The following is a 24,146-nucleotide window of genomic DNA, read 5'->3' on the forward strand; positions in this document are numbered from 1 at the left end:
TTCTTTTATTTACTATACTTGCTTCATCATTAAGAAAAGAAATTACAAATCATAACTCGACACACTTCGTGTGTAAATGTCTGCATAGGAAGAATTCAGTGAAAAAGTCACAGTCTGAACTGGGCCTCAGCATGTTCCACTCTCTCACTGGTCTCCTGCAGTCATGTCATTAACTGTCATCACCCTGGTCTTCATCATTGTCACCATCATTATCATCATCATCAGAAAACACATCTGCTGAACTGCTAACCTGGTTAACACATGGCCTCAGTGGTGCCGCGCCGCCCGAGTCATGCGAGCAGTCAGGTCGTAGATTCATCGGTAGAACCAGTCATCTGTAAATAGCTTCATGTGACCGTCATCTCTGTAGCTGCAGTAGAATCACGTTTCTTTTCTATGTGGTGGTGAAATAATGCCACGGCATAAAGTCCACATATTTCATTTCAGTATTTATTTGACTCTCCATACGTACATGTGCAGTCACACGTTCACACACGGTCAGTTCTCATGTTCTCGTGTAGACTCATCGTGCATTTGTCCGAGAGGAGTCGAGTGTCTGAGAGTAATAATAATTCTGATGTTTCAACAGCTGCCCCTGATAACTGGTTCCTATGTGAATGTTTTTACAAAGAATTTATATGTGACTTTAAAAGTTCTCACTGAAGCGTAGATGTTTTTATAGAGTCTCAGTATCAGTGCACCAGAGGCCAGCTATGCAAAAAAAACTCACTTCACCATTTGAGCATGTTGTGTCCAGATCACAAGTGTGTGTGTGTGTGTGTGTGCGCGAATGATATTGTTTGTGTTTGTTCTAATGCATTCTATTAATGTGTGACATCTTAAACCAGCGTTTTGCTCAAAAACCACTAACAGCTGCCAAAGGAGAATTGTGGACATCCGAGTTCTGAGCCGAGGATCAGAGCGAGAGATGGAAAACATAAAAACAGGACATTTGTAGACGACCTAAGGAATGAGATCAGTTTAGTGTTCAGTCAGTTAGTGGGAATCAATCACTATTCAGTACTATCACAAAACCTTTCCAATGATACGCACATATTATGAGATGATAATCTGTAATTCACCCCAATATTTGTGTAACTGAAGGATGATATATTAATTGAATGATTCGTCCCGACTCGTTTCAGTTTCTATCTAAAGTCTCAGACCCAAGAATGAATGGGTAGTTTTAATTTCCTGAGCCTTCTCCAGTTCCCAGTCAGAGGTCAGAGGTCAGAGGGCGGGTGTAGTGTCAGTGCAGTGTTAGGAGTCAGACTGAAGAGAGGCATGCAGAATGCTAACAACCAGCTTCTCACCTGTCGCGCCTCGCTCTGCCGAGCCCTAAGCCGGCCCCTTTAGTGTGTGTGCCGTGGAAAGAGCCCGTACGGTGAGTAGCGCTCGCATTCTCTATCACTGTTGCCTGCAAAAATTATGTGTTTTATTCTCTTCTGAATACCTCTCGTGTTCTTTTACATGTTTGCTTACCTTAAGAGCTTCCCTGTGTGTGTTCTGTTCCTGGTTGCTCTGTTGCATGCTTAGAGCTTGTTTTAAAATACCAGTGGTAAGTATGGAAGAACTCAAAGAAAAGAACATAGTGGAAAGAAATAATTAAATCCTAAATATTGTATCATGAACGTTTTCTTCTTTTTCTGATTCTGCCAATAGTATAATGTTGTTATACAATAGGATAACATAATACATTTAGTACCAACCGCATCATGAGTGAATCTCAATTGGATGTTTTCTTTCTTAATGTAGAACCAAGTTGCCATCGCTGGAGTAATCGACCTGGGAACAGTGGAAACATTCCCAGTGTTCCAAGCCTCTCAGCAAGGTCTTATTGACCAGGACACCTGCCGTGTGCTCCTGGAGGCCCAGCTCGTCCTGGGTGGGCTCGTCCAGCCCGACTCCCCACGGAGTCTTACACTGGAACAAGGTCTCGCTCAAGGCCTCATCGACGTCCGCACCAAGGAGTCGCTGTCTGAGCTGGAGAATGCCTTGATTCTGGTGGGAAACACTGAACCTGAAGTTGACCAGCAACCACCTGTGCTGCCAGTAGCTGCGGCCATGGAGGTCGGGCTCATCGAAGAGGAGGTGGGACTCCGCATTCTGGAGCTCCAGATGAGCACCGGAGGCCTGAGAGTCTCGACAAGGAAACTGATAAGTCTGGAGAAAGCCGAGGACATGAGGCTTTTGACTCCCAGAACTGTCACCAAACTTCAGTCAAGGCTTCAGCACCGAGAGCTGATCGATCCAAACACAGCTGAAAAGATTCACCTGTGTGAGCTACAACAGCGCTGTGTGTTCGACGACGACTCCGGCTTCCTCCTCCTCCCTGTCAAACAACAGCCCGGAGGGACGGTCTGCCTCCGCTCTGGAAGGAAAGTCGGCATCTTCCGCGCCGTCCAGGAAGGTCTCATCGACCACAAAGTTACTGTGCGGCTGCTTGAAGCTCAGCTCTTTGCCGGTGGTATAGCCGACCCACGCTCTGGCCATCGACTGACCATTAACGAGGCTGTTCGTCTCGGGCTGATGGATCAGGATCTAGCCTGTGCATTGTTAGCACGTCAGCTGCAAACTGGGGGAATTATAGATCCTCTCAGCAGAGAACGTCTGGATTTGGGAGAAGGTATTCACCGAGACCTTCTCTCCTCTCGTTTGGCTCTGTTGGTCCTCGAGTCTCTTCGGGCTTTCAAGGGTCTGCTGCTGCCTGAATCTGGAGAACTTCTGCCAATTGCTGAGGCTCTTCAACAAGGAGCGATCTCAGGAGAACTAGCAAGAAATATCCTAGCACAGCGTCATGCCATTGGGGGTCTGTACAAACCTGAAACTCTCCAGGTGCTGCCCTTAAACCATCCTGATTCGTCCCTTGAGCCCAGTGTCGTCGGTTTCCTCAAAGACACCCACATCCCAGATGTTCTCGTCAGCATGAATCAGTCCGGCACACCATCTCTAAACCGCTCGAGCTGGGGTTCCACCAGTTCCTCTTCACCTCCATCTTCTCCAGCTCCTGCAGACATGTTGTGTGATGCTACACCAACAAGTGGAACGGATCCTAAACAACAAGCCAAACACAAGCTGCTGTTTCACCTCATGACTCACAGCTATGTGGATGCTCATTCTGGAAAACGACTGGTGCTGCTCGACCCTGAGCTGGTGGAGTTGGTCGAAGCTGCTCAACTGGTTCCTGGAGACGCTGCTTTTATAAATCAAGCTGAGTCTGGAAGCACTTTTGCTCCAGATAAGCAGATGGTGAGAGTGGAAGTGAGTGGAAAGCAGATTAAAGGTGAGGGAGAAGATGTAGGTACACCAAGCAAGATCTATGGTACAAGTAGTCTAAAAGAAAGGTATGATGGAGAATTGTTGCAGAAACCATCCTTGATAATGTTAGAGAGTGATTTAACAACAAAAGAAGGAATCAAGGTCGATAAAGATGCAAACGTAAGAGCTAAGAAGAAAGAAAAGACCAACGTTCAAAGTTTAATGGCTGTAGCTAAAACCCCAGAGGAGCTGGTAGAAACTGAATCCAAACCCAGAGATGGGATTTGTCTGGTAGAACCCATCCCACTGGAAGCAGAAACAAGTGAATACGTTCATTTAAAACAATCTGTAGCTGGGAAAGATATAAACCCTGTAAAAGAGACGGATCCCAGGATTGCTAAAGCTGAGGTTGTAGCTGCAGGGGAGATGGAAGTAGAAAATGCTGAGTTGTCAAGGTTGGTCCTGGAGCTAAAGCAGGGTGGTCTGATGACAGAAGAAGGGGAAAAGCTGCTTCCTGATGAGGCAGTAGCCCAGGGTGTCCTCCCCGGCCACACTGCAGTTAAATTAATGGCTCAGGCAGGTCTGTTTGGGGGTTTCCTAGATGCCAGCAGTGGTGAGTCACTGAGCATGGCGGATGTCATGCAGGAGGGTTTGCTAGATGAAGATCTGATGTGGAGTGTCCTGCAGTCAGATAAAACCCTTGCAGGCATTGTGGACGCAGAGAAAAGGCAGATCTGTGGTGTGAGGGAGGCAGCTCGAGAAGGGTTGATTGACCCCGACACTGCTGATAGACTCCTGGAAGCCCAGGTGGCTTCTGGGGGAATTGTAGACCTCCGCCGGGATAAGAAAGTCTCTGTCACTCTCGCAGCAAACCTGGGACTGATTGAGGAGGGTCAAAGAGAAGAACTGGTGGCACTAGAGAAGGCGTACAAAGGGAAACCTACGGATGTAACAACCGCCCTCAAAAAAGCCAGTTTACAGCTACAGATGGAAGGTGTCATTGACCCAGAGTCTAAGTCTCCAGTTTCTCTGGAGCAAGCACTTCAAAAAGGGTTGATTAGGTCAGAGGAGGCTTATCATGTGTTGGCGAGGCAGGTGGCGGAGGGTGGTGTAATCCATCATGCTTCAGGAATGAGGCTTTCTGTCGCTGATGCTGTTGATAGAGGATTAGTGGATCGGTCTATTGCTCCTGGCCTGGAGGACCTAGAGTGGGTCTACCAAGGCAAAGTCAGCCCCTCATCTCACCCAGATGCTGTTGCACTCCAGGCATCGACAGGAGCTGTTTTAGACCCTGAATCTGGACGTAAACTGACATTGACAGAGGCTGTTTCTAAAGGTCTCCTGCATGAGAACATGGCCAGTGAAGCCATGGCCTCTCCCACAGTGACACAAGGAGCTCTGGACCCTCAAACGGCTCGAATTGTGCCTTACTCAGAACTTGTTAACCAGGGCAGGATCGATATTGAATCAGGCAAACGTTTCTTGGAGGTGAAGCCGTTCAGAGGGGTTCAGAACGAGCAAACCGGAGACAGGTTGACCCTTTCTGAGGCAATTCGCTCAAAGCAAGTTGACCCAGTTCCAGCGCTGAGGCTTCTCCAAAGCCAGGCAGACAGTGGAGGGATAGTTGATATAAAGACTGGAGAAAGGCTCCCTCTATCTGAAGCCTGTAAAAGAGGTCTAGTCGGAGAGGATATGGTCAAAGTAATAGCCTCCAACCAAATGTTTAAAGGAGGCTTAGTCGATCCCTCGACTGGACAACGGGTTTCTAGTCTCAGTGATGCTGTTGCAGTCGGACTGATCTCCAGTGACACGGCTGCTGACATTCAGAACAAAGTGGCTTCTGCAAAGATTGAAGGTGATGAAGGTAGTTCTACACCTGTTGCCTCATTGAGCAGCACGTACAGCCCTGCTATTGTAATGTCAGTGTCGAGCAGTCCAGCAATATGGTCAGATGGAAACTCAGAGGAAGGTTCAGGAGTCACACAGGAAGATGAAAAGACAGTAATGTCTTTAGTATCAGACAAGTCACCGTACTACGACGTGGAAGAGGACAAAGTGGAGGTGCCGTTGTCAACAGGAGAGTCTTTAATCGAGTCCGACCAGTCCATGGACCTCTTGTGTAACTTTGCAGCTAATGTTGAGAGAAGGATTCAACAGGCCATCGGAGAGATAGTACCACAGAAAGACAGAGTAGAGAGGCGTCCTAAACAGGAGCCTGATGAGAAAGTGCAGATAAGTGAGGGTAAGGTAAGTGTCTGTGATATTGGCAAAGATTCCCAGGAAGAGGTGAGAAAGGGAGCTGCCATTTTGAAGTCGGACAGGGAACCTGTGTTTGTTGGGGAAAGAGAGTGTCGACCCAGTGATGAGACATCAGAGGTTCATCGGGTTTCTGAAGTAAAACGGACAGGTCCTGTGGCGGCAGAGATTAGAGATGAGAAAGAAAGCAAAGACAACACTGAAGTGTCTAAAATGAAAGAGGAGGAATATAGAAAGAGTGATGTGACGGAACAGAGGGATGATGGTAAAGTTGTGGAAGGAGAGAAACCTTTAAAGATTGAAATCAAATCTGAGCAATCAGGCCAGATGGTGACGTCTCCAGTCAAAGATACAGAAAGCAAAGGCAAGAAAAAGAGGAGGAATAAAAACAAGGGAAAGGGTAAAGAAGCAGAAAGTGAAACACAACCTGCAGAGATTAAACAGGGATCAGACATCGACCGGGCAGAGGCAGAGATCGAAGGACGGCCTGAGGCTACAGATCCAGTCAGAGATTGCGTTCCATCACAAGACAAAAGGGAGAAATTGCAAATTCATGGTCGAGTAGCTTCCCTAGAACCTCCCAATGGAGAGCGTGAAGCAGAGGCTGATTTGAAAATTGAATATGAAACTGATTTGATGAAACAGACACGAGAAACCGTTCCAGCCACTGAACAAATTATAGAGCCAGAAAAGGGTGAAAAGAAAATTATGATTTCTAAGGATGTAGAAGAGTGTGATAAGAGAGAGAAGATAAAAAGAGAGCAGGAGAGAGAAGTCGGAGAGAAGGCTTCTGTCTCTCAGGAACCAGAACGAGAGAAAGGAAAAGAGCAAGAGCTGCCTCTGAAATCGGCTTTACCGGAAAACGAGAAAGCCGCTTTGATCCTGAAAGCCAAAGAGAGCATCCTGAAGAAGGTGTTTGAAAAAGGAGTGAGCGAGAAACAGGCTGCTGAGGAGCTGCAGGCCCTGAGGAAGGAGGTGGAGAAGAAGGAGATTCAAGACACGACTGCAAGAGAAGTGAAGGCAACAACTCTGCCAGCTAACAAAGGAGTGGAGAGTCAGGATGTCGGAGAAGTCGAGAGGCTGAATGGTTCGTCGAAAGACAACGAGGAAGAGACGAGTGTCAGAGAAGACGAATCGAAAGTGATAAAGGTCAAAGAAGATATGACTGCGGAGGAACTTTCCGTTAGCGAGGGCATGGAAACCAAACTGTTGGAGGCTCCGCCGCAAGAGAGAGGAAAGATCGGTTCTGGAAAGGAAGACATCGAGGTGTCACCGTCAGTGAAGCCGAAAGAAATTCAGAAAAGCAAACGAAGCAAGAAGAGCAAGAAGTCCAAGGGTCCGAATGTGTCGGACAAAGCTGAGCCTGATGCTGAGAAAGAGGATTCTGAGGCGACTACAACAAAAACAACCAAACCAAATGTCGATGGCTCAGCTTTGACTAAGGAGCCGAGGATGGACAGACATACTGACGCTGGTGTCGTCCAACCTTCAGCTGGTGATACGTTAATCAAACCTGAGATCTCTGCAATGACTGATAAAGAAGCTGAGACAAGTCGACACAGTTTACATGAGTCTGAGGAACCCAGTTCTCACATTGAGGAACACGCACGAGTTGCAGAGGTCACGTCTATTGAGAAAGAACAATCTCGTTCAGGAACCACAAGCGAAGGTAAATCCGTCCAAGCTGTCGCAGGCGAACCAGACAAACAACCCACAGCTCAGCGTGTCGCTCCTGTCGCACCAGTAAAAACAGCTGGAAAGGGTAAAAAGAAGAAAGTTGCTGTGGTCTTAAAAGAACAAGAGCCACATGTGGAGTCTCCAGATTCTGCACCTTTGCTCTCAGAGGAAACGTCAACAGAGTCTGAATCAGCTGGAGTCACCGAGTCTGATACAACCACTGAGAGCTGGGGAGAGGAGGAGGAGGAGGAAGTCAGAGAGAGACGAGGGACTGAGTCAAAGAGAGAGGGGACGTCAGTCTCTGGCAAGGTGAGAAAAAATACAGCATTTTGAAAGGATTCTGTCTGAAATTCTCGTGTAGATCTGTTTAAATTAAACATCTCTTCAGAAACACATGTTTAAATGATTGCAAACTGATTGTGTGTTTTCTCCCGCAGTCGTCATTGAAGCGTCAGGAATGTTTGGAGCACGACCAGCGAATCGTCGCCCTGGTCTCCATGGTGCGACACGTCGAGGTCCGACTCAAGCAGCAGCAGCAGCAGTCTGTCGGCCGCAGCCTCATCGCTCTGGACGACACCATCAGGCAGACTGAGGTGGAACAATATGTTTATTTATCCAACAGAGCCTCTTTGTGTTTGTACATATTCTGTTTTTCTTGTAGTTTCCATTAAAGCTGATTTAAGGATTAGTCTCTTCACTAAGCAGTATCAAGAAGTTTATTTTTCCTGATCCGTCTCAAAGACTCTGGACCTTGAACTGCGCGACTTGGAGGCCGAGGTCGCCAAGGAGGTGGAGGCGGCCGAGCTACTGCTGAAGCCCCGACCTCAAGATGTTCCTCCGCAGCTCCTCCTGGCCCTGGAGAAGGACGGGCGCAGCCTGGCTCGAGGGTACGAGGCGGCTCGATCGCTCTCTGGTGGCATTCTGAAAAGCCTGCGAGACCACAGAGACTCTTACAAGGTAAAAGAAGCAGAGTCGCTGTAAAGGTTCGATTTCCTCTCGATCTACATCTGTAGAGTAAGAGCTTTGTTTCCTCCGTGTTGAGATTGAGACAAAGCTTCCACACTGATCCCACTGATCGTTCTCTCAGGAGGCAGTAACGGCTGAGAAGATGTCGCTCGGAGGACAAGTGGAGCGTCTGCTCTCCTGGTTGAAGGAGACCGAGGCTCAGACGGACGGAGGAATTGCAGGAATGGAAAAAATTGAGAAATCAGAGAAGGAGGACAATTGTGATCAGCTCACACAGCAGCTGAATCTTTGCAAGGCAAGTCTGTCTGAAGAGAACTTTATAATATGTAGTATTACCTCTAGAAGAGATGTATACAATTGTATCATGATACAACAGTTTTTCTACACTTAAGATGCATAGTTTGTATCAAACACGTACGGAAGAGTATTAGTTTCAGGGCAAAAGAATAAAAAAGATTATCAAGAATATAGTTGAACCAAATCAGAGGAATATTTTTTCTGCATTTTGAAAATGAAGTAGAAATTAAAGAAGAGTCAGTCATATGTGCTTATGTTAGTAGTTTGATATTATCTTAAAAGTTCAACTTTAACCTGGAAATTTTAAGTTTATTCATCAACGTTTAATATTCAAAATGGAAAATGTCTTGCCCTAATACTACTCTGTACTTACAAGATTATGTTGTAATACTAAAAAAACAAGGATCATTTCCCTTGTGGTTGTATTTCCTGCAACAACAAAAGATCTTCTATAAAGTGTTCTGTTGGAAAGATGCTTTTACATTCTTGGGGTTTCTCTTTGCTTTAGTGTAATAACACTCATGTCCCTGTTCTGTCCCTTCATGAAGGAGCTGCAGTCGTCTCTGATGTCTCGCTCCAATGAGGTCAACAACGTTGCCTTTGAGATTCAGGTGTTCATCTCCGAGCGAGCTCAGGACCTGGCCCCCGAGCAGAGCAGGCAGCTGCTGGGGCAGCTGCAGCAGCTCCAGAGGAGCTTCCACCGAGCGTCGGGCCAAGCTCAGGCCTGGGCCGACGCTCTGTCCGCCCAGAGAGAGAGGGAGGAGGAGTGGCAGCGCAGGAAGAGGGTGAAAGAAGAAGAGGAGGACAGAGAGAGGCAGAGTGCAAGGGAGAGAGAGGTTTGGAAAACGACCATTGAGTGGAACTGGTTTGAAACGCTCGCCTGTTTCTCACCAGTACAGATGAATGCTGCTCATGAAGTGTAGCTCACAGCTTTTTTTGTGATGCTGTTGACTTGTGCTTTGCTTTGTTCAACAAGATCTACTGTTTTAAGAAACACTCATGTTCTATGAGATCATCCCTAACGTATGTAAACCAGTTAACCTCCATCACAGTTTAACCTTTAGTCCCATTTCACATCAACTTAAACCTCCTCATCATTTCAGACTTTGGTAGAAACCCACTGCTGCTTTGCCACAACATGGAGAGCATCACCTCCCTCACTCTCACCACACAGACGTCTAATGCCAGCGTGTTGCTCCTCTGCATGTCTCTACAACGTGTGTATCATTAACCTGTTTGCCTTGCTGTTCCAGATTGCCACTGAAGGAAACCGCTTGTGTCCCGGCGGTAACGGCTTAGACATCTGATCGCTTCAGTTACAGAGCTTGATCGTTTTTTCCTCTTGTCTCAGCTGAAAACAGAGGAAGGAGGAAAAACCGCAAATAAAACTCTATTTGTCTGATTTCTCTCTGTTTTGTTTGTTGTTGCTTGACCAACGTGTGAAGACATTTTACAGTATGTGTGTCTCTGTCTGCCTGTGTGTGTGTGTGTTACGTGTGAACTCTGGACACAATCTGCTCAAAGCTTGGCAAAGTGTGCACTACTCAAGAAGTGAATCAAGGGAAAATGTACATTTAGTTTGCTCTTATTCTGAAACATACGAAAAACTGGTTGTTTGCTCGAAGCTGTGCTCAGTTGTTCCTGATGGATTTTTTCATCAGCGTCGTGTCTCCTCCCATTTTCCTGCTTCACGTTTTCCTTCTCGTTCCTCTCAGGTGGCCCAACAGCAGAAAGCCGAATGCTCCCAGAAACTGGAAGGCCTCAGCATGTGGTTGGCCGGAGCTGCCAGTTTGCTGGCCAGTCAGAACGCTGGAGCGGAGTCAGGTGACGTGAACGTCCTGCAAGAGAAGCAGAAAAGGCTAAAGGTACGATTTATTTATTCATTTCAATTTAAAGGCCACAAACCAAACAGAAACACACAGGTGAATTAATGAATCTACGTGTGTGCATGTATATTCAGTTATTCATAATAATTGAATTAATCTAATGTTGGCTTTTTAACTTATCTGATTTATTTCAAGGTTAACTTCTGTTTGCACTCATTTATTCATCTAAAGCCTTTTCATCCTTGATGTGTCAAGCCCATGAAAATGTTTAATACTTTAAGACAAAATCAATACTACTAATAAAAATACAACTTTATCTATGTAGCCAACAAAGCCAACAAGCAAAAAATATAATATAATTTCAAATTAGATGGTAAATAATATAATACAACATAATTAGTGGCGGCAAAATAAAGGATAAAGAAATACTTTAGATAAATGACGGTTCCGCCCTGTTTACGTCTCCACAGGAAGTGCAGAAGGATCTCCAGACGAAGGGCGAGGGCATCGCTGAGGCCATCCGCTCAGTGGAGGATCTCCTGGCAGAACGCGGAGACACTCTGAATCCAGAGGAGAGGCAGAACCTCCAGGGGGCGCTGACGAGAATGAAAGAGCAGTACAGCGCCCTGACAGACACAGCCAACACGTCGGTGTCCGAGCTGGACACGGCCATCAACAACACCGTCCAGCAGAACACACAACGGGTGGGAACAAGAGGCTGGTTCTAGATGAACATATGGTTTATAACGTCTTCCTCAAGGGGCTTATTTGTAATATTTGTTCTCCTCCTCTTCTCCAGGCGAAGGCGGAGGAGGACCTCCAGGAGACACAAGGTCAGATCGACTCGCTGCTGAAAGACCTTTCATCCATGAACCAACCGGGAAGAAGAGGAGCCGGATCTGTGATGGCTCAAAGTGTGGTCGATGCACCGTTCTCACAACCAGAGGGCGCTGTCCTGTCACACACTGAGATGCTGCAGGTCAGGATCTCTTCTCTTTGTGCATTTTCCTCATCTTACATTATTACCAGTTTATGACCAGTAACCTTTGACCTCTCTACCAGGCGGAGCTTCAGCAGCTTCAGTCCCAGCAGGCACAGCTACTTCAGATCACCCAGGCAACCCGGTCTCTTCTGGACCAGCCCGACTCGACCGTTCCTCCTGAGGAGAAGCAGCGTCTCCGAGCTGCCCTGGACCAGCTGCAGGCCCAGCACCAGGACAGCCTGCAGAGCTGCCAGGTACTGAACTCAGTGTGTGTGTGTGTGTGTGTGTGTGTCACGTCTACAGGATGACATGTTAGAGTGTCGTAGTAAACTCTAAACGTTTCTTCCAGGACCGTCTGAGGAAGTCTGAATCTCTGAAGGACGAGTTCACGAAGTTCCTCCAAGAACAGGGAAGTCTTGGTGCCTGGTTGGAACAGAGCGAACAAGAGCTCCGTTCCCTGGGGGAAGGAGAAACCGACGCACAAGGACTGAAGGCCAGGCTGGAGGAGCACAGAAAGGTACACAAAATACACGACAATATCAATTTACAAAAAGGTTGTGAAGCAACTCAAAAGCAGCAGTTTAGGCCTGAAGAAGACGATTTTGTAACTCAGTCAAAGAAAGTAATCTGAGTGGCACAGCCCTGAAGGACGGACATCTCACTCAACAGTATAAACTCTCTTCTCAGCTCTGAGCGGAAAATTCTCCGGATACAAAAAGTGCTTGATTTTGAGCATTAAGGAAAAAGCGCACACACACAGCAGCTACATAAAAGTCAAGAAAAAGCTTTAACCTTCAGTAAATCCTGCTGTTGTTGCCTGTTGCCTGTAGGTGGCGCAGTTCAGTTGGGTTGTATTAATGTTTTTTGTCACTGCTTTGAAGTGAAGTCAGTGGGCTGCGAAATATCACCCACTGGCGTCCGAGCCAAGAAAAACCACATTCTGAGAAACTGTGCTTTTACTTTAATTATCCACGGAAGATTGAGTTTCCACGCTCAGTTTCCATCCGACCATGTGCCCAGAAGTTTCTCTGATTTACACTCGCATCACTCACATCTGGGAAAAAGTCGAGTTTCTCATCAGGAGGCCCTTAATATCACTTTTGCAGTTTCTTATGTTTTTACTTGCCCAGCCCAGCCTGGAATTTGAACCCGAGACCTGCTTGTCACTAGTTTCCATTCATTCATGCACACAAATAAGAGTTTTTGCCTGTTTCTTGAAATAGTATGTTTCTCTCAGACATACCTGCCAGCGTTTCACTGACCTCTCGATGTGTTTCCAGCTTGCTGAGGATGTGATTTGCCACAAGGCGGATCTGCGCTTCGTCTCCATCTCGGGTCAGAAAGTTCTAGACTCTGTTCAAGGGGCTCTGGAGCAAGTTGGAGGTTCAGATCCCGCCCTGGACAGCACCAAGCAGCTGGTGACCGACAAGCTGCATGATGCGAACCACAGATACACAACCCTACACACTAAGGTGAGAGATACTTGTAATGAAACATAAATAGTCATATATTTGTTTGGTGAATCAGTCATTCAAATTCTCTGTTGGCGTGTGCAGTCGTCAGATCTTGGCGGCCGTTTGTCCGGCCTGCTGGAGAGATACCAGCAGCACCAGGATGAGGTCGTCTCCCTCCACTCGTGGCTCAGCACTCAGGAACAGAACCAAAGCATCGCCAAGCCCAGCGGAGACAAAGACCCACAGAACCTGCAGAACACGCTGCGACAAGTACAGGTGAGAGACGTGCGAATGAAACACAACACGAGTGAGCGTAAGTTAGGAAATAAAAGTTAATCATTATCTTTCCCAGCTGCGATTTAATGTCCTGACCAGAAGGTTTTAATTCAATCAAGTAATTAAAGTCTGGAAATAGGTTGGAATGCTGAAATGAAAGTATGAACCTTGTCTGATTTAACTCTTTTTTTCAGCTATAGAAATGAATTAATTCAAATGCTCTGTCCTCAGCTGCTGCAGGATGAACTGGCAGAGCGCTCGGTGCAGCTGGAGAAGGTGAAGAGAGCCGGTCGAGATCTGGTCAGCACAGATGAATCCCCCTCCCTGAAAGCTGTGGACATCCTTTGTGCCGCAGGTACATTAATCTGCCCGACACGTCCACTCTTATTCTTCCCTGAGTTTGTGAATAACTGTCTTGTCTTCCTCAGATGGTTTGGAGAAGAGGTTTGGCTCCCTCTCTACTTCTGTCTCTGAACGGGCCAAGCAGCTGCAGACGGCCGTGGCTCAGTCCGTCAGCGTCCAGGAGGGCCTGAAGGCTCTGCTCAGCTGGCTCGACAAACTGGTCCTGAAGCCTGGACCAGTGGAGCCCACCGCACAGGCTCTGCAAGACGCCCTCACCCAAAATCAGGTAGGACTATTACCAGAGGAAAGCTGCAGGGTTTATTGGACAAAATAAAAATGGTGCTGTTTAAAATCCCGACTTCTCCTCATCCTCAGAAACTCCGGCAGGAGCTGCTCTCCAGGCAGGGCAGCGTGGAAGCAACGCGAGACTCCATTTCCAAACTGCTCCAGAGCTCCGACGCTTCCACAGCCTCAGGCCTCCAGGGAGCTTTGGACGAGCTGACTCAGCGCTACACTGCAGCACAAGCCAGCCAGGCGGAGAGGGAATCTGAGCTCAAAGGGCTGCTGCCCAGACTGGAGAGTTACGAGCGGCTGGGGACCGACCTCCATGTCTTCACCCAGACCCGACTGAAGGCTCTGAGCCCGGTGGGCCAGCCAGACCGCAGCGTGGACGACTACAGGCAAACTGTCGAGGTCGGAACAAGAGTCAGATTAGTCAAATAACCTAATTTGAGTCATATGATATGACTCCTTAAAGTTTAACTCTGTTATAATCAGCTTTTTTGTCCACTGCATCTCTTCCCAGGAGGTGAGGTCGGAGCTGGAGCAGGAAGCCGGTCAGCTGAAGTCCTTCTGCAGCCTCGGCTCCGAGCTCAGCCAGTCACACGCTCTGAGTAACTCTCAGAGCGTATTGGATAATGTCAGGGGGGTGTCCGACGAGTTCACACATCTGGAAGCAAATGTCAACGAAAGGTGAGAACAACTGACAACCTTTGAAAAGTGCAGCTAGAAATGCATTTTTCATATATTTGCCGTGGATGTGAACAGATTTGTTTCGTCCTGGGGGACTTTCCAGTCTCTTAACATGTCTACTTCAATAAATAAAAATAATTTATCTCTTGAGATTAATAATAGAAGAAGACATTTTTAATTCCTCTCCGTCAGTTGCACAATTCACCATGAAATACACAAGGTGGCACCAGAGACAAAGCTGTAAAAAAAACTGTTAGACTGGATTTATTGAATTAAACTGATTAGATATTGAGTAATAAATCCCTCCTCTGTAATCTCAGATCTCGGTGTCGTAGTTTGTTGTCATGTGTGTCTTGCATGATGTGTTTCCAGCTCCTGTACAGTGTCTGTAAGCATCTGTGTGGCCAGTGAGCCGATTAACCCCCGGTGCTAATACAAGCAGAGTGGACGTGGCTCATTGTCCGTCCTATAAACGTCTCTCTCTCTCTCTGGAGTCTCCCGGCCTCGAGTCCCGGGGGAGGAGGAGAAAGTAGCAGCATGATAATGACACCGCTTCGTGCCAGACAACTTCTTCAGGGCTGTTTTGTCTTCAGGCAGTCAGCACTTCTTTCAGCCATAGCTCGAGACAGATCACGTACAGAGAGGAAGGAGGTCAGGGCCGAGTTGATGCTGCCTCGGGGCCAGTGAGGACCTGGAATACATCCTGTCAATACTATGTTTATGCTTTTGTGTGTAAAAATAGCCCCAGATAGACCATGTGACTGCTTCACTCTGAGTTGAAACCATAAAGGTACGACTTGTTCTTTATTTACTCAACCTCCACTTCTTTCCTTCCCTCCTTCCTTTCCTCATCACCGCCCCTCCTGCCCTCTCTCGCTGTCCTTCATCCCATCCTCTTCCTCCCTCCTGCCCTCTGTTCTTCTGACACAGGTTCGCTGCCGTCCAGGCCTGTGAGCAGCAGCTGCTCAGCTTCCGCGGGCTCTCCGGCTCTCTGGTCCGGTGGCTCCAGACGGCACAGGAGCAGCTTCCCCCCAAAGAGGCCAACCTCAACACCGAGGGCCTGCAGAAACGAGTGCAGCAGCTCAAGGTTGGGAGGACGGCACTAAACTCTGCATCCAACATGTTTTATTTGACAAAAGAAAGTATCGCTTGTGTTTTGTTTGACTCCAGTGATAGAAACTGAGTTGTTTTCCTTCAGGACTTACTGAACGACTGGGAGTCGCAGGGATCCAGGGCTCAGGAGCTGAGCAAGACGGGCTCCGAGCTGGAGTCTCTCATCATCGACATCACCGCTCCTCGGACCAAAAGTGGTGAGAGCAGCCGATCAAAACAATCCTCCCGCTCTCCTTCAGTTTTACATGACTTGTTTTCCACGTGAGAGTATTTGAGCGATTCAGGTGAGATTTACAGACGATGTACGAGGGAGGAAAAGTCCACAAGAGCTTCAGAGAATCAAAAACCACAGGAGCAGGGAAGAAGAATGTACAGAGCCAATCAGAACGCATTCGATTTTTATTTATTATACATTCGGCCTTGGTCATTTGTCCTCATATAGTTAATATACACAAATATATGTATTTATGTTGCTTTTTACATGGCAGTAAAAGTTTCCATGGCTTCTGTCCAGCTCTTTGTAGTGAGCACAGTTGTTGTCGATGTTTTCTACCTGTTGGTGCATCACTGGTGCTGCTTGTGTGTGTGTGGCCCGGCCGTAGTGCAGCTGTCTCAGTCTGGTGTGTGTGTGTGTGTGTGTGTGTGTGTGTGTGTTTCTCCCAGGTGCCCCACACATCAATGGCTCAGCAGGTCCCAGCAGTGTCAATGGCATTCACACCTGCAAAGGTGAGCTCGTCCTTATCGTCTCCTCCCGGCTCAGCCTGAGAGATTCTAGTGTTTCTGTGTTCTCTACTGTCGTGTCTCTGTCCGCTTTATATCCGTGCAAAACATCTGTCAGTGGCAAATGTGTTCACTTAATAAAACTTTAATAAAAAGGTTAATATCAACTACAGCCTTTATTATCCTACTTATACATTATTGCAGATCTGTCCACTCTTTCTATGCGTCTCTGCTCTGCTGCTAATCTCAACCCTCTTCTTCCCTGTGTGCTCTCAGACCTGACGGAGCTGCAGGTGGCCGTGTCCGACGTGAACGGCCGATACGAGACGCTGGGCGGAGAGTTGAAAGATCGTCTCAGTCGCCAGCAGGACTCACTGGAGCTGAGGCAGAAGGCCAGGCAGGGCGCGGACCAGCTGAAGAGCTGGCTGACGGACAAAGAGCAGAGTTTGAGACAGGGACAGACCGCCTCCCCCTCCAAACCTGAGGCCGTACGCGCCCAGGCCCAGGAGAACAAGGTAAAGGGGAACCAATAAAACAACCTGGTGTATATTACAGCTTCTGTCCTTTTTTTAAACCAAATAAACAGCAGATAAGACCCCCACTGACACAAACATGTTATATTTGATAAACTCTGGCCTGGATAAGTTAAGCTGCTGTTGTTGTGGTGCTCATCTTCCCCCCTCCTCTCCAGGCCCTGCTCTCGGAGCTGGCGGAGCACTCTGGGACGGTGGAGGAGTTGAAGAGCACACTGAGGAAGCTCATTGCTGACAACCCTGACTCTCCTGAAGCTGACAGCTGGAGACAACAGCTGCAAGAGATAGGTACGAGCTGCAGATGGCCCGTGATGGGAAGCCATTTTACAGAAAATGATAAACCAACTCAGGGGCCTGAAGACAGAAACTAATTTAGAACGATGAGAATGAGCAGCTACTTGTGATACTCAGCTGTCGGGGTCATGGAAATACTTTACGGTACTTTACAGCACAAACATTTTCCAAAAGGCCCCGGTGCATTGCTTCAGAATTTGAAGAGAAAGCGATACCAGTATTATCCAGGGACAGAGTGGGAAGTGTCATTTGTTCTTTTGTTCTTTTGCATACTTGATATTTTTACCAGAGCCTCGCATGAGGTAACACAGACAAAAATATTTAAAGTGAAATCCAACAAGGGGGCCTTTTATATTTCATATTTTATAAAGTCTTTTCATAGCTGTGTGAACTGCTACACACACACACACACACACACACACACACACACACACACACACACACACACACACACACACACACACACACACACACACTGGATGCCCACAACATGAGTCAGAGAAGGAGAGGAAGGAGGAAAGACAAAAATAATGTTAAATCAAGGAAACTGATTTCTTCTCCATATAATGCTGATATCTGATTAACCTCATATACACTGTAATGTAACAGGACTTTTTATTGTAGACTTTTGTCACTTTTTAGTGAGACATAGATACACAATTATGAACATTTGGTTTATTTTCCTCTCACTCTTTCCTCTATTCTTCATTTCTTTAGACTCCCGCTGGCAGACAACCAATCAGAGCGCAGCCCAGAGGCAGACGGAGCTCGAGACGTGTGCCGATAGGCTGGGCAGCTTCGCCTCAGCAGCCAATCAGCTGGGCCCGTGGCTCAGGGAGAAGGAGCTGATGATGAGCGTGTTGGGACCATTGAGCATCGACCCCAACATGCTGACCACACAGAAACAACAAGTGCAGGTGTGTGGTGCAGAGACACAAACGATGAACAACAGTTATCAAAGTTCACAAAGTCACAATCAAGACAGAGAATCCAGCAGGAGGGAAAATACATATGAATTAGTGATTCTATTTAGTGAAAGAATAATAAACATCAACGTTATGGTTGTTGATTTGATTGAGGTGCAACATTTTTATATTTCTTATACATATTTTAAACTATAATTGTATATATTGATGTCATATAGAATTTCTCCACGAGTTTCTTCAGGCGTTCTTATGGTTTAATCCTCTTTCCTTCAGTTCATGATGCGCGAGTTTGACACCAGGCGGCCGCAGTTTGACCAGCTGACCCAGTCCGCTGAGGGTATCCTCTCCCAGACTGGGGACTCCGCCCAGGACGCCAAGGACCTGGCGGAGGTGCGGGCTGAGCTGGGCTCCATCTCGCAGCAGTGGGAAGACCTAACAGGCCGACTGACTCAGAGGTCCAGCCACATCGACCAGGCCCAGGGAACCAGCGAACGCTACCAGGTGAGACTAGTCCAAGTAGAGTGGTTTGAAGTTACACCATCACAGGACGATCCTCTAACCTCGCTCCTCTCCTGCTCAGGCTTTGCTCAGACAGCTCTCCTCCAGTGTCTCTGCTCTGGGCGAGAGGCTGGACGCTCAGGCCTCACTGAGTGCCCAGCCGGAGGCGCTGAAACGCCGCCTGCAGGAAACCGGAGAGATCCGCTCAGAGCTGGAGAGACGGCGGACCGAGCTCGCCGAGGCCGAGAGGCTCTGCCGCGAACTGAGCGCCATCGTAGCTGAACCGTACCTGAAGGAAGAGCTGAGCAAACGACTGGAGAGCGTCGGCGCTCCACTGAGGAATCTGGAGGAGCGAGCAGGTTTGTGGAGTTTATTTGGTTTATCTGTGTTGGTCTTAATATGATCCCTCTTTAGCTCTAATAGGTTTATTGTTTCGGTTACAAGGAAACTCTCCTAACAAATCCACTAAAATAAACACAACAAACAGTCCTCTTTGTGGTTTTTTGTTTAAACGTCTCTCTCAGTGTTTGTGTTTGTAATCCCCTGCTCTGCTCTCCTCTAGCGGACGGCCTCTCTCAGCTCCAGGCGGCCCTGTCCTCCACCCAGCAGTTCCAGCAGATGTTCGAGGAGTTGCGCTCGTGGCTCGACAAACAGGCAGATCCCAGAGATTCCACCACCGACTCCCTGCCTTGCCAGCCACAGGCCATCCGCTCCCTGCTGGCACAGACAGATGAGCTCCAGCGCGGCATCGCCAGTCAGCGAGGCTCCTACGAGCTGATTCAGGCCGAGGGAGCGTCGCTGCTCGCCACTCTCCCAGCGGGCGGAGACGAACGGTCCACCCTTCAGTCTCGCCTGGCGTCCCTGCGACAGGACTGGGAGGGCTTGAACCAGAGGCTCTCTGAGCGTGAGAGCAGACTGAAGAACACACTGAGCAAAGCGGAGACCTACCAGCAGCACAAGGCAGAGCTCATCCCTTGGTTATCAGACTGTGAAGAGAAAGACGGAGAGATCCAGCCGGCGCTGGACTCGTCTGTCCTGGATGAAGCCCTGCAGAGGGCACGAGGTCTGTCTCTTGACCTCGAGAGACGGCAGCCGCTGCTCGAGTCCTTCAACACTGCAGCCGATCAGCTGCTGGAGCAGTGCTGCATCGGGGAGGAAGAGGTACAAACCTGGTGTATTCTCAGTGATTGTGCAAGTCTCAGATTAAGTAAATAAAGAAAACTAAATTGATGCCAAACAAATTTCTTGTAGGTGCGAGATGAGAAGGCCCAGCTGAACCGCAGGGTGGATGGACTGGGAGAGAGGCTCCACAACCGCACCTCCCAGCTGGAGGAACTGGCCGGCCGCCTGAAGGAGTTTGAAGAGGGCAGACAGACTGTGGAGAGGAGGCTGGAGGCGGCCAAGCACCAGATCGAAGTGCAGGAGGCTCTGGGTCCTCAGGTACTGAAAACCAGTTGGTCATATCGTCATTAACACTCTGTGTCTCACAATGGTTTCAGTACAGAAGGAATCATATTCACTTCTCTTCCATGCAGGCGTGCAGCGCTAAGAGCCTGGAGCGGTTGAGAAGTCAGCAGGAGAACCTGAGGTCCCTGCAGCCTCAGGTGGTCTACCTCCGAGACCTGGCCCAGGGGCTGGTGCAGGATGCTCCGCAGACACCAGGGGGCGGCACCGAGGGGGCCCAGAGGCTTCAGGAGCACGCCAAAGACACAGAGAAGGACTATGATGATGTTACTGACAAGGTGAGCAGCAGTCCTGGTCAGGAACAACAGGTTATTCAAATGTGAAGACATGCAGGTTTGGTTTGTGATGTTTGAGCAAATAGAGACTGAAGACAAATTCCCTCTTCCGTTCATATTCATGTGAATCATTCCAGGGTTTGAAGGACGTGTTTTTCTTTGTAGATTAGTCTAAGCACTCCGCAAAAAAAACTTCACTTCCTTCCTCCTCCAAGGTTTGACCAGAGGTGTCTAATTAAAGCTCATTTAATCCAAATTCTACTCGACCCACGTATAAAAAGTGACCGAGCTTCGGAGAAACTGCCGAACACGAAGAGACGAGGGCGACGAGAGCCGTCACCACACTTCTGACTTAATGTAACCTCCACAATTTATGCAGTCTGGAGTGAAGAGATGTTCTACAGGGGGAACTATTTATACCAAAGGGGGTCACTGTGTGAGAGGGTGTCACATCTAGTGTGTGTGTGTGTGTGTGTTTCTGTGCGTGAGCTGATGTGTGTGTGTGTGTGTGTGGTTGCTTAGCAGACAAGTGTCAGTGGGTTGAGAGAGAGCAGAACAACTATAGCTCCCAGAAGCGATTGAGCCTATTACAGTTGCACTCGTCATATATGGTCATTGTGGAAATTCAACACTTAATCATTGTTTGAAATGTAAACCCGAGCCGCCAGAATTCAGCACCCACACTATTGCATCTATTCTCTGCAATACGGCGTCTAAATATTCCATTTAAGGTCAAAAACATCACATGAGCTCAGAATGTGTGTTAAAACGTCCCCGTTACCCGCTGAGCTGTTTTATTTCTCTGTTTGAAACGCTGCTGTGCTGCAGGAGATCGGCCTTCTCTTAGATAATGCTCCTCTTGTCTCCTCCTTGCACCTACACTGACTGCGTCTATTTTTACTTGCTGTTGGAGTTGCATCATTTTCTGCTTTCGTTACACATGATTCTGTTCCAGGGATTTTTTTTTCCGGAGAAAGTTACCACACAAGCTTCTCTTTATCTGGTTAATTTGTGGCGTGAGGAGGCTTATTACACGAGTATCATCACTGTCCTTCATATGTAGTACATTTATAATTTTTAGAACAATTACAGAATAGACAGATGGTTCATCGCTGGAAGGCAGAAGTTTAATTCTGTACTTTTGAATTGTGATTCACTTAATTCCCGTTTGAATCTCCTCACACCTTTTGTTCTTTCTCCTCCGTCCCCCTGTCGTCGTCTCCCTCCATCATCAGATCGAACACTGCTGCTCCTCCCTGGAGTCCCGTCTCCAGGGCGTCGGCGAGGTCCAGTCTCACGTGCGCGACGTGTTCTCGCGCCTCGCCGACCTTGACGATGAGCTGGACTCCCTCAGTCCTGCTGGACGCGACGCGGACTCCCTGGCCTCTCAGGCAGACACTCTCAAGGGGTTCCTGTCCCGTCTGACCAACCTGAGGACGGAGCTGGAGGGTCACGGGTCGGAGTGCACCACCATGCTGCGGCGAGAGGGCTCCTCCCCCGACCTCCTGGCTCTCAGGAGGGAGACGGAGGCTCTGAGCCGCCAAGCCGGCAAGGTGAGGCAGAAGGAAGATTATTCCCTTTATTGTTAATCTGATCCAATCTAAGTCTGCATGAATTGACTCTTCATTCTGTTTTGTTAGCTGAGTGAGCGCAGCCAGGCCCGGTTGGACCAGATCGAGGACGCTGCGGGGAAGGTTCAGGATTTCTACCGGCGGGTGGCTGAGCTGCAAGGCCTTCTGGGTAGAGCTGAAGAGGGGCTGAACGCACAGGGCCTGGTCGGCACCGAGGTGGAGATGATCAAACAGCAGCTGCAGGAGTTCAAGGTAGGACAGACTTTCGCTGGTGGTTACTTCCGTGGAGTGTGACGTGTGCAGAGTTGTGAATGTGTGTTTGTGTAGCATTCAGCTCTTTGTGTTGAGGATGGTCACAGATTCAGATTGAAATCTGATTCGCAGCAGTTGTATTTCATTCTTTATCTTCTCTTTCTGCATTATTACATTTGGTCTGGTTCCAGGTTTTCTTTGTCATGTACGAGTACTAGTCAAGTACGTGTTGTTGGCGTGTTGTTGGCGTGTTGTTGGCGTGTTGTTGACGTGTTGTCGGCGTGTTGTTGGCGTGTTGTTGGCGTGTTGTCGGCGTGTTGTTGGCGTGTTGTTGGCGTGTTGTCGGCAGTTACAATGTCCACTCTGTTGTGTGAAAACAGGAGAAAATCAAACTGAAATCAGGGTCAAAAGTTTGAACGTGTTTGTCCACACTCTCTCTCCCTTTCCCATCTCACCATAAAATGAGTTTACACAGATAAGCAGGAATTCTTCAAGTTTACGTGTGTGTGTTTTTGTGTACGTGTACGTGTGTGTACGTGTGTGTGTGAGAGATGAATAGTGACATTCAATATTTATAGAGGCTCTGAGCAGATCTGTGTCCATCGCTTCCTTTCGCTCATTCCTCTAGAGACCATGAGGTCAGAGAGTGTGTGTGTGTGTGTGTTTGTGTGTGTGTGAGTGTGTGTGTGTGTGTGTGTGTGTGTGTGTGTGTGTGTGTGTGTGTGTGTCCATCAGACATGGTGATTAGTGGAGTCACACATTTCTTTCAAATCTCTGACACGCTGCTCAATCACACAGTTGTTGTTTTTTTATGCCGTTTCTTTCCAAAAGGATAATTATGATTCTTCTTCTGCATTTTTCTTCACATTTTCACTTATTGAGAAATTCATTTCAATTTCAACTTTTGCTTCTAGACTAAAATATTTAGTACATGTTGAGTAGAAATATATGATTTTCCACTAATGCTGCAACTAATGATTATTTAAATATTGATTAATGCATCTCTGACCGTTTTTGATTGATTTTGTATTTACCTGAACTCGATATCACTTCCTCACAACGTTACACAACCCAAAGATTCTAATCGTACACAGATATAAAACAGAAAATGTAAATCAGTAAATCTGTTTCTTGGATGAATTCTGAACAAAGGGAGGAGGAGAAAAATAAATCCTGCCAAGTTTCTCTAACTTCTTGTTCTTGAAAACATAATGTTTGGTTATTAAATGCATGTTGTGTCCTTGCTCAGACAGAACGTGTTCCTGTGTTTTAAGAGAAATAGATTTTTACTGTCCTGAATTGTCTCGGAGCGGAGCTGACCTCAGGAATGTTCTCTGCTGGAACGTCCTTTGTGTTTCACTGCGTTGATCCGCTGCTCGTTTCGTGAGCACAGACCTTTCTTTCAGTCTGACCACTATCATTAAAGAGCACATTTTCCTACCATGATGTCACATCCTGTCCACTTTCAGAACCGTGTGAGGTATGCACGGATTCCTCACCCCACCGGCACACTTAGCACTTCTCTGTCGATGCTCCCAGATCGTTCTGCTGTGTGTAAAACCATCGATGATTCGTGTGAGAGCTAATCACATTCACGCGTTTGAAAAACTGAGTCGTGTTCGTGCTCATCCCCCCAGAGAGCGATCGGCTCCACTGCTGTTCAGATCTGTGGGTGGATCAAGGAACTTTCTTTAATTTATTTTTTACTTCTGATTCTCTTTGGGCTCGTTCCTGCTCTTTCATTCTCACTCTCTCTTCTTCTTCTTTTCATCTCTTCATTTCATTATTTGGATATTTCCTGAAGCCTCCTCGCTGCCCTCACATCGCTCTCTTGTGCTACTAACCTCTTTACCTGCTCCTTTCTTCCTCAACCCCCCCTCCGTCTGTTTCTGGGTCTTTCTCTCTCTCTCTTTTTATCTTTCCATCCTCCCCCCCCCTCGCAGGTCTCTTAATGAGAGCGAGTGCAGTTTCTTGTGAGGCAGAGAACAGAGGGAGGAGATAAAGAGGCGCAGAGAGAAGGATGAGAGGAAAGAGGGATTCAGAGGGAGCCTGTGAAGCGCGAACAGGCGACACATGAAACAGATCCAGCTCAGACAAAGAGTGGGAGGCTGTGACATGTGTTTCTCCTGGTGCACAGTTACATGAATCATGTCACGGATCACGTCTACAGGTGCACTGACATGACGAATGACTG

General features: G+C 47.7%; 1 protein-coding gene across 33 annotated transcripts in view; it reads left to right on the top strand.

Moving 5' to 3' along the window:
- The window catches only part of LOC118124678 (microtubule-actin cross-linking factor 1), a 174,444-nt gene that overhangs the window by 103,029 nt on the left and 47,269 nt on the right, over positions 1 to 24,146 (top strand). For 29 of the 33 annotated variants that reach the window (XM_047344265.1, XM_047344279.1, XM_047344269.1 and 26 more), the window contains 29 exons: positions 1,756 to 7,500; positions 7,629 to 7,784; positions 7,933 to 8,148; positions 8,279 to 8,452; positions 9,003 to 9,290; positions 10,170 to 10,319; positions 10,751 to 10,984; positions 11,080 to 11,259; positions 11,343 to 11,516; positions 11,612 to 11,779; positions 12,543 to 12,734; positions 12,819 to 12,992; positions 13,224 to 13,347; positions 13,421 to 13,620; positions 13,710 to 14,027; positions 14,140 to 14,306; positions 15,237 to 15,393; positions 15,505 to 15,616; positions 16,083 to 16,145; positions 16,416 to 16,654; positions 16,831 to 16,960; positions 17,684 to 17,883; positions 18,166 to 18,393; positions 18,473 to 18,749; positions 18,953 to 19,551; positions 19,642 to 19,830; positions 19,926 to 20,132; positions 21,365 to 21,682; positions 21,770 to 21,952. In XM_047344265.1, coding sequence (XP_047200221.1) covers positions 1,756 to 7,500; positions 7,629 to 7,784; positions 7,933 to 8,148; positions 8,279 to 8,452; positions 9,003 to 9,290; positions 10,170 to 10,319; positions 10,751 to 10,984; positions 11,080 to 11,259; positions 11,343 to 11,516; positions 11,612 to 11,779; positions 12,543 to 12,734; positions 12,819 to 12,992; positions 13,224 to 13,347; positions 13,421 to 13,620; positions 13,710 to 14,027; positions 14,140 to 14,306; positions 15,237 to 15,393; positions 15,505 to 15,616; positions 16,083 to 16,145; positions 16,416 to 16,654; positions 16,831 to 16,960; positions 17,684 to 17,883; positions 18,166 to 18,393; positions 18,473 to 18,749; positions 18,953 to 19,551; positions 19,642 to 19,830; positions 19,926 to 20,132; positions 21,365 to 21,682; positions 21,770 to 21,952 — 11,562 coding nt within the window. The remainder of the gene's footprint in view (positions 1 to 1,755; positions 7,501 to 7,628; positions 7,785 to 7,932; positions 8,149 to 8,278; positions 8,453 to 9,002; positions 9,291 to 10,169; positions 10,320 to 10,750; positions 10,985 to 11,079; positions 11,260 to 11,342; positions 11,517 to 11,611; positions 11,780 to 12,542; positions 12,735 to 12,818; positions 12,993 to 13,223; positions 13,348 to 13,420; positions 13,621 to 13,709; positions 14,028 to 14,139; positions 14,307 to 15,236; positions 15,394 to 15,504; positions 15,617 to 16,082; positions 16,146 to 16,415; positions 16,655 to 16,830; positions 16,961 to 17,683; positions 17,884 to 18,165; positions 18,394 to 18,472; positions 18,750 to 18,952; positions 19,552 to 19,641; positions 19,831 to 19,925; positions 20,133 to 21,364; positions 21,683 to 21,769; positions 21,953 to 24,146) is intronic. The other 4 variants (XM_047344271.1, XM_047344286.1, XM_047344293.1 and 1 more) reach the window with 2 other exon arrangements.

The sequence above is a fragment of the Hippoglossus stenolepis genome, chromosome 17, assembly GCF_022539355.2.
Source record: "Hippoglossus stenolepis isolate QCI-W04-F060 chromosome 17, HSTE1.2, whole genome shotgun sequence".
Classification (NCBI taxonomy): Eukaryota; Metazoa; Chordata; class Actinopteri; order Pleuronectiformes; family Pleuronectidae; genus Hippoglossus; species Hippoglossus stenolepis.